General features: G+C 35.3%; 1 protein-coding gene and 1 non-coding gene across 2 annotated transcripts; both read right to left on the bottom strand.

Moving 5' to 3' along the window:
• Positions 1-683: 683 nt before the first annotated feature.
• Positions 684-15,320, bottom strand: LOC128992612 (katanin p60 ATPase-containing subunit A1-like). The gene is made up of 9 exons (XM_054416278.1): positions 15,203-15,320; positions 6,836-7,026; positions 6,213-6,369; positions 5,723-6,056; positions 5,127-5,306; positions 4,313-4,455; positions 1,423-1,535; positions 1,024-1,150; positions 684-943 (listed from the first exon to the last, which is right to left on the bottom strand). The coding sequence occupies exons 1-9, from the start codon at positions 15,280-15,282 to the stop codon at positions 745-747; spliced, it is 1,524 nt and encodes a 507-aa protein (XP_054272253.1). The 5' UTR covers positions 15,283-15,320; the 3' UTR covers positions 684-744.
• Trnav-aac (transfer RNA valine (anticodon AAC)) lies at positions 13,549-13,621 on the bottom strand. Its single transcript has one exon. It is a non-coding gene; the product is annotated as a tRNA-Val (tRNA).
• Positions 15,321-20,140: the final 4,820 nt, after the last annotated feature.

The raw sequence follows: 20,140 nt of genomic DNA, 5'->3' as shown, positions 1-20,140 counted from the left end.
ATTGTAACAAACAACTCTTAAGTAAAATAGCTGAGTTGTAATAGTGCTCGCCTGCTTATCAAAAGGTCGCTGATTCGATCCTAAAAGTGTGAACTTGATTGTTGGGACCAATAAATAATTTTGGACCAATAAATGGCCCTGGCTTTAAAATCAGCCCTAACAGCTGTGTCTAAGGAATGTCGGCCTTAGTCACTAACAAGACTACAAGATCGCGCCACTCATCCTACACTCATCTTCATTCATACTTATTGGCTTAAAATACCTACTATGTATGGTCGCAATTTCATTGAACAGTATCTAACAGTATCAAAACATAAAAAATGTCATTGGCATAGAAAACACACAAAACAAAACCAAACAGCTGTCCTAGTCTGTTACAAAGGCACACAGATTTTCTTACTCCATTCTACGATTATATTTGTGCTGAAATGTGCACGTATTTTGTGTCCCTATCTCATTTGATAATAATAATACCTTATAAAATAGTCAAACTTTCCACACATTTCAAAGACTACAGGCAAAAAAGCACTAAAATAACACACACAACAAGCTGCAAATAATTAAATTTATATTTAATATTGAAAATTTCCCACCATTACAAACAATACCGATATCTGAAGACACTTTAACCGCAGGTAAACGTTTATATAGGTAAAGCATTTTGGAAAACTAAAGTTCTCCTACATTCATCATTATTTCGGAATCAACTCCTTTACCAAAACAATTTTATGGAAGAAACCAGTTTCAGCAAGACCCAAACTCTTCTACCCATGACTGATAACGGACGACATCATTTGCGCTCACGCTCTTCTTGCATTTGTCTATCGCCTCTGTGAAGTCTCTTGAAGTTACAGGCAAGTCAACATCTGCTTTCTTCATCTTTTTTATTTCCGCTGGAGATCTTCCACTGATTTTCCTTCTCATACACATCATCGCTGCATCTCTGCAAACGGATATTTTATTAGAAAAGTTACAATTATTATTTTATACATATAATTGCACTACTTTACTATCTGTACTTACCGGCAAACATTGGTTATATCTGATCCAGTGTATCCTTCCAGTTTCTCCACGATTGCTTTGATGTTGACGCTTGCGTCAATCTTTATTCCTTCCATGCAAAGCTGAAGTAAGGCAGCACGAGTTTCACCTGGAAGAGTAAAAAATTAATCTGTTTGAATTCTAACCATAAAACAAAAGTGTTTGACAAAGAGATTGGTTAGTTTCTTAAGTTATATAGTTTCTAAAGGTTATGTTCTGGTATGAGGGTGGGGGGTGCCATCCACATAAATGTACATAAATTCACAGCAACAGGTAAGGATTTTTTTCAGCAGCAAAAAAAAAAATTGGATTCCTGTTTATATTTTTCTAACCCAAGCTGTTGTTGGACAGGGAATGCAACTGATTTGAATGATAACTCACTATTTGGCAGTGGAATGTAGACTCTCTTTTCAAATCTTCTCCGGAAGGCCTCATCAATGTCCCACGGATGGTTTGTGGCTGCCAACACCAGGATGGACTTTTCATCATCAACCCTGAAACAAAGGTAAAAACTGAGTTGAAAAACCCATCCTGTAAAAAAATATTGCTCTGACTACCACTGGAAATGAAGATGAATCAAAACAGTGTTATTGGTCTATGAAGGAATCTATGAAGGATCTATGTTAGAATGTTGGAAATACTGATGTATGTCATTAAACATACATCAATTCAGTGGCGTAAATAACACCCCTGCAACCCTCTCATTGCGGGGAGGCACCGAGGTCCAGGAGGCGCTGAGGTCCGCTTGTCACAGCTCACCGCAATCACAAAAAAAGTGACTGCGGCAGACAAAGATGATGTCTTCAAGACCGAAGAATATATTCATGATTTTGCCACAGTCACGGAAAAGTTGTTGTCATTTCTGTGACAGCGGGAGACAAAAATAATGTCTACAAGACCGAGGAAGATACTCAAGATTTTGTTGCAATCGCGGAAATAGATGACGTTTTTCTGTGACCACGGGAGACAAAGATGTCTTCAAGACCGAATAAGATAATAATGATTTTGCCTTAATTGCAGAAAAAGATGACATTGTTTCTGTGGCCACGGGAGACGAAGATATTGTCTTCAAGATCAAAGAATATATTCATGATTTTTCAGTGGTTGCAAAAAAAAAGATGACAGTGTTTCCTTAACCGAAGGTTATGATGATGATGTATACAAGGCTATGGATGATGTATAAGATGTTTCCACGATCACGGGAAACGACAACAAAATCAATGGCCGTGGGAGACAATGTTAACATGAACATAGGAGATTTTCAAGATTTATTGTCACGGTAAACAATGACGATATTTCCATGACCAATGCGGAGGCTATGTAAAAACGTCCGTGGGAGTTTAGGATTTTGCCGCAATCACGGCTTTTGCTTAGATAAGCATATTAAGCATAAGTGGTTATGTTCTGGTATGAGGGTGGGGGGGTGCCATCCACATAAATTTACAGCAACAGTATTTCATACCCAATATATGTAAAATATCTCTATCTCACCAATTTAAGTACTGCTTCTCTAAATCCACGTTTACAAGGAGCCAGATGGCGGGCAGGCTACCTGTCTCATGTGAAATACACTAGAGGCAGGTAACTTCCCCCTTCACCTGCCCTTCACCCCTTCATCTACTGGCATCGTGTAAACGTGGCTTTTGAGTAAATAAATAGCATATGTTAGCAAAAATTAACTAATGCAGTATGGATCAGGTTAGGATAATTATTTTATTACAAAATATCTATACGTGGATAAGGGCACATTTTTTTCCAACCCTGTATGGATCATTATTGATTCCTTTAAAGGGAACAAAGTGGATCTATTACATCAGTTCAGGTTCATAGATTAGAATTTAGATAATTTTATAAAGGATCGATATAGGTTTATTTATATTGATTTTAAATAAACAATATACAGGGTGATCAACTCAAGGAGGCCACCATTGGGATATCGGAAACGGTAAGAATTAGAGAAAACTTTAAACGGGGGACATTCCTTTTTTTTTTTGTGGCAGTTAAAAATATGATTTTAGTTTTTCAAAATTCAGCCGCCATTTTCCAAAATGGCGGCCAACTTTGAAATTTCTTACGGAACACCATTTTATCATGTTTTCGGATAGAACGTGCAATTTAAAAACTTTTTTATTCTTGACATTTTTTTCGATAAACCCACTCGTTTAGGAGTTACAGCCTATGGAAAAATGACTTCCGGTGTACATTTTACATCATGTAGCTCCAAAAAAAGTAGGTTTATAGCGAAAATGCGAAGAGTAAATAAGTCAAACAAGTCTTAAAATTGCATCCACATTCCAAAAAGTCCATAAAATTCGTTAAAAATATTAATTCTATTATTTAAAAATGGCGGCCATTTTCCAAAATGGCGGCAAACTTGAAAAGTGGAAAACTGTGTATTTTATGGTCTTAATGGAATGTGGATGCAATTTTAAGACTTATTTGACTTATTTACTCTTCGCATTTTCGCTATAAACCTACTTTTTTTGGAGCTACATGATGTAAAATGTACACCGGAAGTCATTTTTCCATAGGCTGTAACTCCTAAACGAGTGGGTTTATCGAAAAAATGTCAAGAATAAAAAAGTTTTTAAATTGCACGTTCTATCCGAAAACATGATAAAATACAGGGTGTTTCGTAAGAAATTTCAAAATTGGCCGCCATTTTGGAAAATGGCGGCTGAATTTTGAAAAACTAAAATCATATTTTTAACTGCCACAAAAAATAAAGGAATGTCCCCCATTTAAAGTATTCTCTAATTCTTACCGTTTCCGATATCCCAATGGTGGCCTCCTTGAGTTGATCACCCTGTATACCTATGAATGAATCTTAGTGAGCAAGACTCTATATTTTAACCTCAATTTTACTCATAAAAAAGATAGTAAATCATTATTTTAGTTCCAAACTAAATAAAGGAAAAGATAACCAAAAGATTACTACAAACAATTTTTGTCTTGGAAACGTATCTGCAACCCCTGAAGAGAGAGTCCTCTACTAAACAGTAGAGAGTATAAGTAGCGCAAATAAAGACTTTATGGCAAACCTCTGTTCCATAATATAGTGTTCTCTTATCCATTCAATTTTTTAAGGAGAAACAAATAGTTCTTTATTGTACAGATTAACGTTTTTAACAAAAGCAAAAGTTGAATACAAACACTTGTCAAACAACAGGTAAAAATAAAAGTAAAACTCGTCTAACAAAAGACAATAATTTTATTTCAAAAAAACTAACCCATTTTTTGATTGTCTACGAGATACAAATTGTAAACTTACGTAGAGTTGTTCAAGCCATCCATTTGTATGAGAAGCTCAGCTTTGAACCTGCGAGAGGCTTCATGCTCAGAGTCTGAGCCTCGCAACGAACACAGTGAGTCCACTTCGTCTATGAAGATGGTGCTAGGCGCATAGAACCTCGCCTGGATAAAACATGGTTTTTAAAATTTTATTGAAATTACAATAAATTAAAATTAGTTAAACCTTCTTTGCCTGAGCTCTTGAGACAGTTATACTCAAATGACCTTATATATACATTTCGTTGCAAGTATACTCTATCTCTATTAATCAGCCTACAGTAAGTCAAAGGCTCATTATTTTCAGCCAACGGGTTGCAAAAGGATGGCAAAAATCTGCCTCGAGAGAGAGATTGGTCTTGAAACCTCACAAAAGAAATTTCTACTGCAAATTGAAGAAGATAAATTTTACCTAGTGAATGTGAGATTAGACCTACTAAATAGACGATGATTATGATAACGATCATTGTGGTCCAAAGACCAAAAATTAGTATTTGATCAAAATTTTAAGTGCCATCACAGGAATTATCGATTCATGACCAGTAATAATAAGATTAATTATTATTACTGACTTGCTGAACTAAGGCATAAACCATGGTAAATGTAGCCCAATGATCAAGGAAAACTAGGCTCAGTTTCAAAGGGTTAAAATGTGGTTCAAATTACACTAAGGGCTGAATCTTAGGAATAATAATTAATTAAGCTATAAAATCACCAATTTTATTGATTGAGAGTTTATGCTCATAAAATGTAATCAAGACGAGAAAACTAGCATTGTAAAAGTTAACCATACTTACCATTTCAAACAATAGACGGACTAGTTTCTCAGACTCGCCACGGTACTTGGAGGTGAGAGTGGATGAGGAGACGTTGAAAAACGTCGTCCCACACTCTGTAGCCACAGCCTTGGCCAACATGGTCTTGCCTGTGCCCGGGGGACCCACCATCAGCACTCCCTTCCATGGCCTCCTGATACCCTGGAACCATCACAATACATGACACACTTGGAGGTGAGAGTGGAAGAGGAGACATTGAAGAACGTTGTCCCACACTCTGTAGCCACAGCCTTGGCCAACATGGTCTTGCCTGTGCCCGGGGGACCCACCATCAGCACTCCCTTCCATGGCCTCCTGATACCCTGGAACCATCCCATCACATGATTCACTTGGAGGTGAGAGTGGATGAGGAGACATTGAAGAGATTGATAATGAAGGACTTTTGAGAAGCTTAATTATCACCAGAAAATCTAAGGAGCTAGTCTACCTTCTTTTGGTCCTATAATTGCCAGTTATTTTATTTTATTTTATGAACAAATCCTCTTCTTATAATGGCTTAAGTGTTATGTGATTCAATAAAAATAATGCCTCCTTTACATTCTGTGCTAAAGCCTTACCTTGAAGTAGTCAGGCATCAGCATTGGCAACACCATAGCCTCTTGTAGAACAGACTTGGCCTCCTGCAGCCCAGCCACTTTGTCCCATTGAATGTCTGGGTTGCGCTGTAGAATGTCCTTCTCCAGAATCTCCACGAGATGTGCCTCGTAGCCAGTGGGATTGAAAATCTTCTCATCCTTCTCGCTGTCGTCTTCCTTTTCGGCCTTTTCTTCTTCATCCTCAGCTGCCGCTGCCAGCAGTTTCTTCACCATGGGTCTAAGGTTTATTTTTCTCTCTCTCCTCGAACTCTCGCTTCTATATCGCCTCGAATTACCGTCTTTGCTGTTGCTACGGCTGAAAAACAAATTGTTCTCAACATTTTTTACTGTTCATAAGTGTTGTTTTTGTGTTTGTCATAGTAGTCATCAAATGTATCCTAGTTTTCCCATAGCCTAGCTAGATTATCCCACACAATGTAAGACAGTAATCTAAGTGAGCATTATGTATGACCTTGAGCGATTGATGGAAGGTAGTGTAGGTTGGATCTCCGGGTCACGTCGTCGCAGCGAGGCTACCCAGCGGTCAGCGGTAGCGTCGGGAGACGTGGTACAAGGCTTGCGGCTCTCCTCACCCCCTCCACCACCTCCACCAGTCTTGGTCTGGTTACCTGGGTAGAGATAAAGTATTATTACATGACATTGACAAGTATTTTTTTACCCCTGAATGGTAAAGATTAACAATTTTGACATTTGTATGGAAAAAAATCAATTACATTTCAAGATCAAAACTGAATATCTAATAAATACAAGAACTTAGGGTGTAAACATTACAGAGAAGTACACATGTGTTCCTGTGTGCAAAATTGTAGACAAATTCATATAGTAGGGATTAGCATAGTGGGAATGATTCATCGACAGTGTGCTGCTGTCAAATACGGTTAACTTGTTTCTTAATGCCACAACTTTTTACCTCTGATCACATGAGAATAGTCAAAAATCACATTGAAAAATTAGTCAAAAAATTTCATTTTGAGTCGCTTATTCAACAACAGTATTTTTCTCCTGAACTCAAAATTGGCTACACTGTTCTTATAGATAGTGTATAGTTCAATTTCTACAAGTCAATAGTCGTACTTTGTGGTTGTTGCGCTTGAGGCTTGGGGGCAGCGTTGGCAGCTACGGGGGCGGCAGAGTGACGACACCCCCGGGGACGGTGGGCAGTGGTTATCTTGGTGAAGGTGAAGGGAGAGAAAGAGTCGAGGATGAGAGAGTCCATCATCCGAGCCACCTGGTGGAACCCAGCATGAGGCCCGCTCATAGACGAGCTGCAACAGACATCAACATGTGTAAATAAAGTAAACAATTGATTTTTACCATTCAATCTCTTTTACACTTTGTTTTGCAACATAACATGTGATACTCAATCACACAAAATACATATGAAAGATGTCTGTGTAAAATGATTAAAATCAAAACATCTTTAATTTGGGAACTCTTTAGTAAATGCGCCGGGTGGGTGGGCGGGAGGTTTCAATTTGTTGGCGGCGCAAGGATAAGAACAAAATTCGGTTGCAATGAATTAGAAATACAATTCCCAAAATATGATGATTTTTTTGTCAAGATCAAGACGTTTATCAGTGTTTGCAGAAGAAAATCCTCCCAACACCCTGCAGAAGATGATTTAGCTCTTTATCCATGATCTTTGAGAACATTCCATTCGTCAAAAAGGTACAAGTTTGTGTTAAGTTTAAATTAGTAGTGTCAGTGTGTTGGCCCATTAGAAATGCTATGGTATCTCCAGCAGCCATCTGGCCAGTGATGTCTTACGAGAGTCTTAAATTGAAATATGAACAGGATAATTTATGACAAATAAGGTGATTTTTTTAATATATTTTACACAAAAACTTTGTTACAAAACTAACTGTGTTATCACACAAGTAACGCAAGTTATTTTATTTACTTTTTTATAATAACAATGCACACTTGCTACAAACAAATAAAAAATCCTAATGAGAAATAATTTTGAACTGTTTTAAAATTTATCACATTTACCTTAGAATTCAATAAAAAAAGTAATGTCAACAATAGTAAATACCGTCTACATTTTGTACGGTTCAAAATATTTTAATTTTATCCGTGACATTGGATACTGCAAGAAGGATTTCCTTGCATAAAATCTTACCCATAACCGTTTCCTTTAATCTGTCAAACCTTGAGAGCATTGATGACAAGAGTTGGAATTCCCCCCTCACATCAGGGGTAATTAATTGTGCTTTATTTATCCGTTTTTAAAACCACCATAGAATAACAAATAATTTTGAAATAGTATAAGTTATCATTTTTTGTTAAAATGGTTTCAATGATATTGCATAAGAAATAAATTGTTAAAATAAAAACTCACTCTGCATATTGTACCGTGCAGAAACACACAATACTTCAGAGTTTATGCCTTTCTAAGTGACAAATCTAAAGTATTATGTTTATTCCGATAGTAAACCAACTTAAGTTATTTTATATTCGTACTTGAAATTCCCAAAATATGATGATTTTTTGTCAAGATCAAGACGTTTATCAGTGTTTGCAGAACAAAATCCTCCCAACACCCTGCAGAAGATGATATAGCTCTTTATCCATGTTCTTTGAGACCTAGTCAATTAGTCAATAATAAAATATGTTTGTGCGGCTACTCAAGTTCAAACAACCTGTAATGTGGTAAAATATGGTATAGTTACCTAAAGAAAGGATCGCTCACAAACTCCTGAAAGGCGTTTCCGAAAAACGACATGATGTGGCTTCTTCAAATTTTGTAATTTTTCTAGGTTAAAAAAATATATACAACTACATAACTACTAAAAATTCACTCTCAGCTGCTGAATTCTGAACGTCGTCTGCTGTAACTTTCCTTTGTGCCGATGCATGACGGGACGGTTGCTATGGCAACCCGGCGCAGTCAATTCACCCCCAACAGCTGAATAAAACATTTGATTTAAACAAATTATGCTTCAAGAAAGAACTAAAGGCAAATTTGTCTCTAACCAAAGGTAAACGTTTTTATCTCTGGACAATGAAATACTTGTTAACCAAAGATCCTTTTAATCCAAGTAGAAAGTAAGAGGGTTGGAAAGAAGGGGTGGTTTTGATCTTATTTTAGATCCTCAACCGGGTCAACTTATGACCTCGTACCTTCACTTTATACACTTTTCCTTACACCGTTTGAATCCCCTTTACAATACTCTTGGTTTCTTTGAAACAAATTTATAGCTGTGGTAAGATGTACTGTAGGCCTACTTATAAGATTATATGCGACGAGGAAAAAACACTACTAAACTAAACAAGGAATACGCATCTCTAAGAATAGATAATCAAATGAACGTAAGAATGTTTTAGATACTCCTAAACGCAATTTAAAAGTTATGTTGAAGTGATAGGTTTGCGAGATTTGTTTTACTGTTTAATTTACTTGCCGGTGAACTCTGATTTTTAAATGATAACGCCTCATTTTTTCTATAACTCAGAGGCAGGATGTGTGCTATCTTGAAAGGAGTAAGAATCTATAATGTCGCACTAAGGATCAATTTGCTTAGAAATCACGTTTCAAATCGATTTTTAAAATCGCCTCTATACAAAAAGTTGTTATCCATGATTACTTTATGGTTATATGCACTAAACAGACTTTGTCCATATCCGCGAAGAAAACATAAACAATTTCAAAACTACCTAATTAAAAAGTGCAATCTGCGTTTGTCCCTCGATTAAATGTGGCCGGCCAACCGTTATTAAATGTTTTTGTGTTATATTTGCACGTTATGTGTCGACGTGTATATTAACGAATACTTCCGTTGGATTCGTGAACAAACCAATTTGATGTGGGTTTGAAAATGGGTCTTTGTACCCTTAAACTAGTCACCCTAGACCAATTAAAAGACTGAGGGCGAACATAAGGTACGTACCCTATCATACCATTCGTACAATCAGTCTTGGTGGGAAAATGTTTAAAGGTAAAAATCAACACACTGGGTCGTCAACAATACCGTTTCCCACACTTAAACCATTTTATCCAATGCCACTACAGTTAAATAAATAAATATTAATACAAAAATGTAAATAAAGAAACACTTTTTCATTAAAATACAAGATAAGTATGTAAATTTGTACTTTCAACGCTTATTTTGTATGGGAAAATATCCCATATTTGCGATACACATCCAACGCATGAACGGACTGACCGTTTTTTGGAGCACGACGAAAACAATTTTGCATAGAACTGCAAGATAGTATATGGGATTTTTGTATTTTAAACGCTTATTTTGTACATCGCAAAAAATCCCACATACAAGAAAATATCCCATATACGGGATACAGATCCCACAAGTGGGCAGACTGACGGTTGGCACGACACCAGTCTAGACTCCGGTTTACGAGATTCTCAATTGTCTAATCACGGGAAGTACTTTACAACCGTCGAGATGGAAAGTTCTGAGAAGATAATTGTAAGTTTGTCTCCAGTATTCAGGGAAATACAACGAAGGATAAAATTCGTTTGTTTCTTATTACTTTCTTTTGGACATTTAATGTAGGTATTTCTGATTTTTTAGGGAGAATCGAATGATTTCTATTTCGACTTCTAAAGAGAGCGATTCTATAACTATCTTCAAAATCAGCTCAATAACATCTTGTAAAGTTTTTTTCAGCTTTCGAGCATTTTTAACTTCTTGGTTATAAATTCTTGAAAAACTCTTAAAAACCAGTTTCTCTGTCTTTACAGACTTGAGATTTTGCCCATATTTTCTGCGAAACGGTCTCAATCTTAGGTAGGCTACCTAAAGCATTCAACAACCACTAAAATTGATTATATCATGATTCAAATCTTGAATGTTTTGCAACACCATCAACAAAATTGAGTCATTCCCTGTTATTACAAAAAAACTAAATGCTACCACCATGTCCGTACGTAACTTTATGGTTGACAAGCAATCATATGCATAATGCGTGCATTTTTGAATGTATGGCGTTGACGTTATACATTTATAAATAGTGAAAAGTATCATAAAACACTTTGTATTTGTTTAATTTAATGTACAAACATAATTGACGTAACCGATGTATTTTTGTGAATCTGGATGTATATGACTTATTAACCTGTTAGTTGACCCATAAGGGTAATACTATGGGAGGGAGGTCAACCAATCACATGATCATAATCTCAATCGTTAGAATCTTGTGTCTACCCGAAACTGCAGATGTTTTAGACTATGAAATGTTTTGTTCATCCACGATTGCAACAGTCATTGGTAAACTTCCGACAACTAGTGTTTTACAAGCGCGAAAAGCTATTTCTTTACCTCCACGACTGACCACTTATAGGTTTGTTTTGCCCAGTTTGTGTTTCTGCCTCGTCGCCTGGACGACGCACGCACATTCATAGTTAATGCGTGTCAGACGGGGTAGGAACGCACGTTGCGTAGACCACTGGTCACTACCCTGGCCAATGACCCTACATCGATCCTGCTCTGGACAACTCCTGGAAAACGGAGAAGAAACCGACTTAACACACTTGGGACCTATTCCTCCACACCAATAGTTTGGAGAAATTTCCTTAGAAAAGTGAACCTCAAGTCAAATTTCTTCCTGCAATTTTGGAAACAAACTCTTTTGTGGGAACCGATAAGATAACGTGGATTCTTGTACTTAGGACTTTCAACATGCTTATGTTTTGGATAGTAATTAACAATACCGATGACATTTATATACATATTGTGAAACAAACTCAATTACAAAAGGAACTTTAGAGATAAACTTCTTTAATCTATTATCATAGTTTGTTTGATGTTATTCAACCAATTTTAAAACAATTGAACGTAAACAGCACTAAAGATCAAATTTAGGCCTACCTTCGTCAATCGATACAGCAATTTGTTTATAATATATTGCTTGTCCTTTTGTACCATAAACAAAAGGGGAAAGGACAAATCGTAAAACCTGACTAACATTTCATCGACACGTCGCACTCAAATGTCACCGACATAAAATCACGGTTCAGGGTGTACAGGGCGAGAAGTTTACTATCTTAAGTTCAATGATTGTAGTCAGTTTTGAAATAAAATCTAACCTCATTCAATATATAGTGCAATTTATCCACTGACATTCTTACAAGGAACTTACAGTTTTCTTTCACAAATACAAACTTTCGTCATACCAAACTAAAAATGCAACCAATGTCAATTTTTTTAAATTTTTCTCCATCAACAATAATAACCAACATAGTACGAAAAACTAGAAAAGAAATAAAACGTCAGCAATAGAAAATGTTTTGTACGAGGGTGGTTTAACTTTGTACTCTTTGAGCAAAAAGGTTCCTACAACATAAGTTTTGTATTCATTGCTACAACCATTGAGTTGAGATTTATATTTAGGTTTCTAAAGTCATTGGATGTCCACTCTTCCTTAACAGAGACTAAAAGTTGATTTACGAAACAATCACTAAATTCCTCACATCGTTACGTTCCAATAAAATCGCCCGATTCCATTAACGAACCTTTAGAATCGCGGAAATTGAGAATAAACAATCCCTCAAAAACATTTCTAAAAGACCTACAATTGGAAATTCCGAATGAAAAAGTGACGAAAATTACCAATTCTGTTTTCACTCTGTTAATCGCGTTAATTGTCCAAGCTATGAATGAAACATTGTTGCCAGCCCATTTTTGTGACCCTGGCGCTGTATTGGGGGCACAAATATGTAAATTAACATTATTGAAGCTGCGTGCCGGACTGTGGCCCCAAACATGCAACTCTTGGACTTATCACTTCTCGCTGTACGTAAATGCCTCGTCCCTTACTTTGCCGACACCTCACTTGTCTAAGAAATTAGGTGACCTAATTATGAAATGTTATGTTTAAGGAGATCAATGCGGAGGTTTTGAGAATATTTACAGATGCTCCTGCTAAGTTTTATTAAAATGTTACCCGCTGAATACTCTCTACACTGGATAGCAACACAGACAATATAATACTTTAAAGGTTTGTTCCATTGTCTGTGATAGTACGTTTCATCCAATCCTGTAATATAACTAGCAGTGGGTATTTTGATATTTAGCATTCATTTGATGTGACACATTCATAATATTGTAATATGATTTTTCACATGATTAAGAATAATAATGTGAAGGTTTTCGGGGTAACCTATCAATTATCAATTATAATTTTAACCCAAATATAAATAGTGAATAACGTTAGGAACCTATGTATTTATATCCTACTAGAGGTCGTCCAGTGGTCGAGAACTCTAACAAATAATGTATTGTGCAAACTTCTATATTTTCACCCCTAGCTGTAAAAAAACATGTGATTGGAATTCCTTCTATTTGATTTGATTTTCTGTTTATATTGCGTTGTTATTTCGTCACTAACATGGCAACTCATAAGGCCCATCTTAATTTTTTTTAATTTTAAATTAGTTTTTTGCTTATTTTTGAGCCTATTTTTTATTTATAAAGGGATTCTGCACATCTACGGGAAATACATATATTTTTAAAAGGATGCGTAGATTTTCCCTGCGATGTACAGGAGCTGAGAAAAAGGTTTTCAATAAACATACTTGTTCATTAATATATAGAATTAGCCCTATGTTTGAGTAGTAATTCCAAACATGCAGTTTACGTTATGACAAAAAAAATATTTTGTGAAATAAAACAAACTACTCGATGGTTGGCCAAAAATATTGTTTATCAAGTACCGCTAAATCCTAAACTAAAATCTAAACAACATAAAGGATTTTATCCCTCAATTCTTCGCCTATTATTTTTAATTTTATCGGAAACCTAGAGGTTAGTTGCGTAAAAATGTTTTGTTTCCGCCCAGGATCGAACTGGGGACCTTCTGCGTGTTAGGCAGACGTGATAACCGCTACACCACGGAAACCTTGATAGGAGATGATCCGTATAGGCTAATCAATTAAAATACATTTATTACGACGAATACAATTTGAAATATTAATCATCGCGAATTAGACTTTTGCTAACTTGGCAAGCACTGCGTCCGAGCTGTATAATACTGAAGTAGAATAACTGCATGCAATTAAGCTATCCAATAATACCCCCACCGCAGTTAACCTGCAGACTTGGCCAGTCTCCATTTACCTGATTGAATTTGCACTAAAATATTCTCATCAAGTTGTCTTTTTTATTTTCGATTTAATCGCATTAATTTTGATTAGTACTTAGGTTTTCTGTCACAGGGAATGTAATAAAGCGTATTTTCTTATTGAAATTTAATAGCTTGGTATGAAATAGACAAATTTGCCATTTTTTATTAAAGTATATCTCTAATGCATTGTATTATTCAGATTGGATTATAATTGTTGATTGCAAATTGTCAAAACAATAAAGTATTATTATTATTATTATTATTAAATATTGGTCTGCAGCTTGTATTTTGACCATTTGCATTGTCTCGACAATATAATCAAATCTTGTAATGCATTATGGATATTTTTATAAAATTTGGCAACTGCAACATTGATTTTACAATCATACTAAAGAATTTCGTTCTTCTTGAAGTTGCACCCTATTTTGAGGCACGGCTAAACAGGAGTCTACTTTAGTTGCAAATAGATTTTGCATCGCGAACGCTTTATATACCGTATTGATCTGTTTCATGTAAAAAAAATAAAACTGTATTTGTGGGAACGGAACTGGAAAAAGTAATAGGAAGTTTGCATTCCACAATACGTAATTGGCAAATGATTGACGTCCAAATCAATAACCCTTATCTACATTTCCGGGTTTAAGGCTATTATCATACGGGTTTCTGTGCATTTTCGTTTAATTATTTGAACCGATTCCTCACAAAACCGAACATAAAATAACGATAAACTCAATAAATCCAATGCCTTTAAAAATAATTCCCCCACCCTGGCAAACCTGCCGACTAAGCCAATTTACATTTATCCGATGGATTTTTAACAACATTTCCAACTCAATCACATATTATTATATTTTCTACAACATTTAAATAACTTTAGGTTGATTGAAACACCTTTATAACAGCCTTTATTGGAGGTTATGTTGGAAATGCAGAAACAGACGTAGAATATTTACAAAGATGCACATTTAAAAAATTGTACACCCAAATTTTAGGCCCGTGTTGGAAGCTATAGCTATTAAGGCTATTATCATACGGGTAATAGTACAGTAATGAGGTGACACCTTTGTCACCTCAAAAGTAATTAACTAGATGATAAACACTAAAACTGGTAGTGAAAGTAAAAATAATGCAATATTAATAAAAAAAATGAAAACAACCCATTTTGAACCATTTTTAGAACTGATATCATAGCTGTTTTCCTAACCAAGATCAGCTATTTTAGCCAAGATCGTGATAATTAATCAATCACTCAGCTACGAAAAACTACCCCCTTTTGAGGTTATGTCGGACTCGGAACAGCTGTACAATGTTACAAGGTACCCACATAACCTCACAAACTTATTGTTAGCAACTCACCAGCCCATGTTCCACAGGGGGTTGTTGTACAGGGGTAGAGTAACCTCCAGTTCTAAGTGTATCCCTGTATGGTCTCCCATGGTGCGGCGCTGCTACAGACTGAGGATGGGTCGATACTGACCACTCACTGACCGATGTACAGTCCGTGCATGCTTAAACGGGTTCAAGGTCCTGTACGTGCATCCCTTGCGGTGTGTAAGGGTTCAATACAAAAAATCTATTTTTTAAGTGAATTTCACATAAAGGGATAACTGTAGGTGACACGAACACCTAGTCTGGCACCGATTTACGTTCTAGTTTTGAGGTCCCCAGAGTTCAAAAACACCACCATAGTCTATGGGAACCCGTATATAGGGACGGTTTTGTAGTGTAAAAATTGGATTTTCAAATTTCGTACCCTCAAATAAACATAATATTTAGCTACCTCTTTCCAAATAATTTTGTAGAGTTTGACAGTAGAAATAACTCAGAATGTGCATGCGTTGTTGCACGCCTTAGTTTACGGAGAAATAAAAAAAATTAATTCCCATATTATTTTAATGGAGAATAAACAAACTTTTTGTTGTTTGATTATTTATAGATATAGTATGCTAAATATTATTTATTTAATCTTTTTAGTATCAATATTTTCCTAAAACACCCTTTTCACATTTTACTCACTGATCTTAATTTACCGGTAATTTAAATCTGACACTTTTAAGGGAATATTTTAGTAAGAATACAGCTACTGCAAATAGAAGTTCACTTAATCTGCAGGTTTACTGTAGTGTTGCTATTCATGATTTTGAGCACTCCGGGATTATTTATTTTATTATCGTAAACGGGAACACACTCCGGTGAAAATTCTTTTGGGGTCTACATAGGCTTTATTTGGTGTGTTTTAAGGAATTTTTCATATTTAGGGGTTTTAAGGCAATGGCTCAATCCCTAGCCCTGTTACTTTGGCAAACCATAGATTTTTTGATAGAAAGCACTATTGATTGTGAGCCCAATAACAAATGGGTCCGGAATTAACCCAGGAATCAATATTTTAAAAAATGCCCTATAAAAAATTGGCTTTTGATATAGCTTTTGATATTCTGTGTTGAATCCGATATTTTTTATGGCTTATAATAGTAGGTGTGACTAGTGATTAGACAGGAGTGCAGTGTTATAGTTTGTTGTAATAGAAGATCAATGCAAACTACATATCCCGCAAGAAATGAAATTGCCGAGTTCAACCTAGTTATGAACTCAAATTAACCACTTCTTTGTTATCCGTAATAACATAGAATAACATAGTGGTAGGGTCAAGAAAACAATAACATGTATGAAACCGCCCGTTGATTGGTATGATTACTCTATAGCTTGTAATAAAGTTCTTATCGTTGGACCTTCGCTGCGTTATCCTTATCAGTAAAATGTGCCTTCAAGGTCGTCACGAAAACCCTGTGAGTCACTTACATCGATTGACTTCTTTGTAATCTTGACCAGTCATTTGTCGTTGAAATTGTTATGTTTTGTAAGGTGAGCTAGATTTTTGTTGTATTCATTTTCAAACGGATAATTAACTTATCACACACTTTTATAGAAATTTCTATATTTCGGCATTAGCCTTCTTCAGGAACAAACACAATAACAAATAGAAGTGTTTACCACTCTGAATCATATGGTTTTAGCAAAAATCCAAAATACATATAATTTATGAAGAAGTAAAAAAGAAAATGTTTTGATAGAAAGAAAGAAAAAAAATTTATATATATATGTATATATATACTATCTCAAATTTAGACCGGAAGGTGTTTTAGATTTAAGTATTAATTGATGAGCTTGCTCAAGCTGTCTTAATTTCAAGTCTGGTGCGTCTTTTGCCAATTTTCTTATTCCTTTTAATGAATAACATTGTTCAAAATTTTGAGAATGCTCTCTCGCATGAATAGCCACAGGTTTTTGTTTATCAGGATGGTTTACATCATATCTGTGGCCATTCATACGAACTCTTAGAGCATTGGTGGTTTTGCCAATGTAGTCTTTAGGACAATTTTTGCATGAAATTTGGTAAATTACATTAGTAGACTCACAGGTGATGTTACTATTTATGTTATAACATCTTTTTGTTTGCCTGCTTGTGAAAGTTTTTGATGGGATGATTAATTTGCAAGTGGCACATCGTGGTTTGTTGCATTGATTACAGCCCGAAGGTTTTGCTGATGGTTGGAAAGTGGGAGGTAGTTTGGGTTTTGAAAGAATGTCTTTTAAGTTAGGAGCTTTTTTGTATATTAGTCTTGGGGGTTTGGAAAACAAATTATGGGTCAGAGGTGAATTTGAAAGAATATTATGTGCCACTCTTAAAACATTATTAACTTTGTAAAGGCCAGGAAAGTATTGGGTGATGAATTTTGGATCTTTTTTGAAATTATCTGTGTTAGGATTTTTTGAGCTTTTTATTTGACTGTCTATTAAATTTTTAGGATAACCTCTTCTGTTAAGTGAATTGCTGAGTTTTTCAATATAATTTTGGTAATCACGATTTTCAGAACAAAGGTTTTTTGCTCGTATTGATAGGCTTTTTGGTATGGATTTTTTAATGTGTGCAGGATGACAGCTTGAGTAAGCTAAGTAATCCATTGTATTCGTATCCTTTACATGGATTTTGGATTTTAACATACCATCTCTAACAAAAACGTCAACATCCAAAAAAGTAACAATATCTTTTGAGAAGTTCCAGGTAAATTTAAGGATTGAGAATTGATTTAGATTTTCAAGGAAAGTTTGCAGGTTTTCTAGTCCATGTTCCCAAACCATGAAAATGTCATCAATAAACCTATACCAAATTGAAGGTTTCAACATTTGTGAATTTAGAAAAAGTTCTTCAACATGCCCAACAAATAAGTTTGCAAAAGAAGGTGCCATACGTGTGCCCATAGCTGTCCCTTTTACCTGGATTTATTTAAAACTTACCTGGAACTTCTCAAAAGATATTGTTACTTTTTTGGATGTTGACGTTTTTGTTAGAGATGGTATGTTAAAATCCAAAATCCATGTAAAGGATACGAATACAATGGATTACTTAGCTTACTCAAGCTGTCATCCTGCACACATTAAAAAATCCATACCAAAAAGCCTATCAATACGAGCAAAAAACCTTTGTTCTGAAAATCGTGATTACCAAAATTATATTGAAAAACTCAGCAATTCACTTAACAGAAGAGGTTATCCTAAAAATTTAATAGACAGTCAAATAAAAAGCTCAAAAAATCCTAACACAGATAATTTCAAAAAAGATCCAAAATTCATCACCCAATACTTTCCTGGCCTTTACAAAGTTAATAATGTTTTAAGAGTGGCACATAATATTCTTTCAAATTCACCTCTGACCCATAATTTGTTTTCCAAACCCCCAAGACTAATATACAAAAAAGCTCCTAACTTAAAAGACATTCTTTCAAAACCCAAACTACCTCCCACTTTCCAACCATCAGCAAAACCTTCGGGCTGTAATCAATGCAACAAACCACGATGTGCCACTTGCAAATTAATCATCCCATCAAAAACTTTCACAAGCAGGCAAACAAAAAGATGTTATAACAAAAATAGTAACATCACCTGTGAGTCTACTAATGTAATTTACCAAATTTCATGCAAAAATTGTCCTAAAGACTACATTGGCAAAACCACCAATGCTCTAAGAGTTCGTATGAATGGCCACAGATATGATGTAAACCATCCTGATAAACAAAAACCTGTGGCTATTCATGCGAGAGAGCATTCTCAAAATTTTGAACAATGTTATTCATTAAAAGGAATAAGAAAATTGGCAAAAGACGCACCAGACTTGAAATTAAGACAGCTTGAGCAAGCTCATCAATTAATACTTAAATCTAAAACACCTTCCGGTCTAAATTTGAGATAGTATATATATACATATATATATAAATTTTTTTTCTTTCTTTCTATCAAAACATTTTCTTTTTTACTTCTTCATAAATTATATGTATTTTGGATTTTTGCTAAAACCATATGATTCAGAGTGGTAAACACTTCTATTTGTTATTGTGTTTGTTCCTGAAGAAGGCTAATGCCGAAATATAGAAATTTCTATAAAAGTGTGTGATAAGTTTATTTTGAAAATGATTAAGCCGTTTGGCAATATTATGAAGAAACAAACGGATAATTATTTATTAGCATTGATTCTTGATATCATCATCAATTAAATATTTCTCATACGATTCTAAGTCAAAAATGTATTTACTAAAAATTTGCTAGTAGCTTTTGATGAGTTTAAACTGTAAGTGATAGAAATTATTTTGTTTTACTACAAAAGTTCACTTAAGGACCATTAGAAGCTCAACACACTTGTTCGTGCAAACTATACGCCACGAAAAATTGTTTTATTTCGTGATAATTTGTATTGGTAATTTATTTACAACTGAAACTGTTGTCTTCCTCGCAGTCATGTGTATTGTTCATATACAACAAACTATAAATGATTGCTAGATAAACCCGAGGGTATATACCTAACCTCGACCCTACTAGTAGGTAGGCGTATGGTCAGTTCCCGTTGTATATTGTCCAGTGTCAGTGACCAGCTGATCGCGTGTGTCGTATATCACGATATTGATAGATTGTTAGGTTAGGTTAGGTAAAGTTAGGTTAGATACCAAATCCCCAGTCCCCGACCCTGGGTATGGTCAGTCCACGTTTTATATTGTCCAGTGTCAGTGACCAGCTGATCGCGTGTGTCGTATATCACGATATTGATAGATTGTTAGATTAGGTTAGGTAAAGTTAGGTTAGATACCAAATCCCCAGTCCCCGACCCTGGGTATGGTCAGTCCTCGTTGTATATTGTCCAGTGTCAGTGACCAGTCCCTTGCGTGTGTCCGTGTCGTATATCACGATATTGATAGATTGTTAGGTTAGGTTAGGTAAAGTTAGGTTAGATACCAAATCCCCAGT

Source organism: Macrosteles quadrilineatus, unplaced genomic scaffold (genome assembly GCF_028750875.1).
Source record: "Macrosteles quadrilineatus isolate MER2022 unplaced genomic scaffold, UCM_ALF_1.0 Scaffold_4__1_contigs__length_99947679, whole genome shotgun sequence".
NCBI classification, from domain to species: domain Eukaryota; kingdom Metazoa; phylum Arthropoda; class Insecta; order Hemiptera; family Cicadellidae; genus Macrosteles; species Macrosteles quadrilineatus.
This window is presented reverse-complemented; position numbering and strand designations above follow the sequence as displayed.

What these genes read in the sequence shown, in the direction of transcription:
- LOC128992612 (XM_054416278.1), bottom strand. Translation starts at nt 15,282, where the DNA reads ATGGGAGACCATACAGGGATACACTTAGAACTGGAGGTTACTCTACCC. An exon ending in CCTTCCATCAATCGCTCAAG is followed by an intron (nt 6,057 to 6,212) that starts GTCATACATAAT and finishes TTTGTTTTTCAG; the next exon opens with CCGTAGCAACAGCAAAGACG. An exon ending in GATATAACCAATGTTTGCCG is followed by an intron (nt 944 to 1,023) that starts GTAAGTACAGAT and finishes ATCCGTTTGCAG; the next exon opens with AGATGCAGCGATGATGTGTA.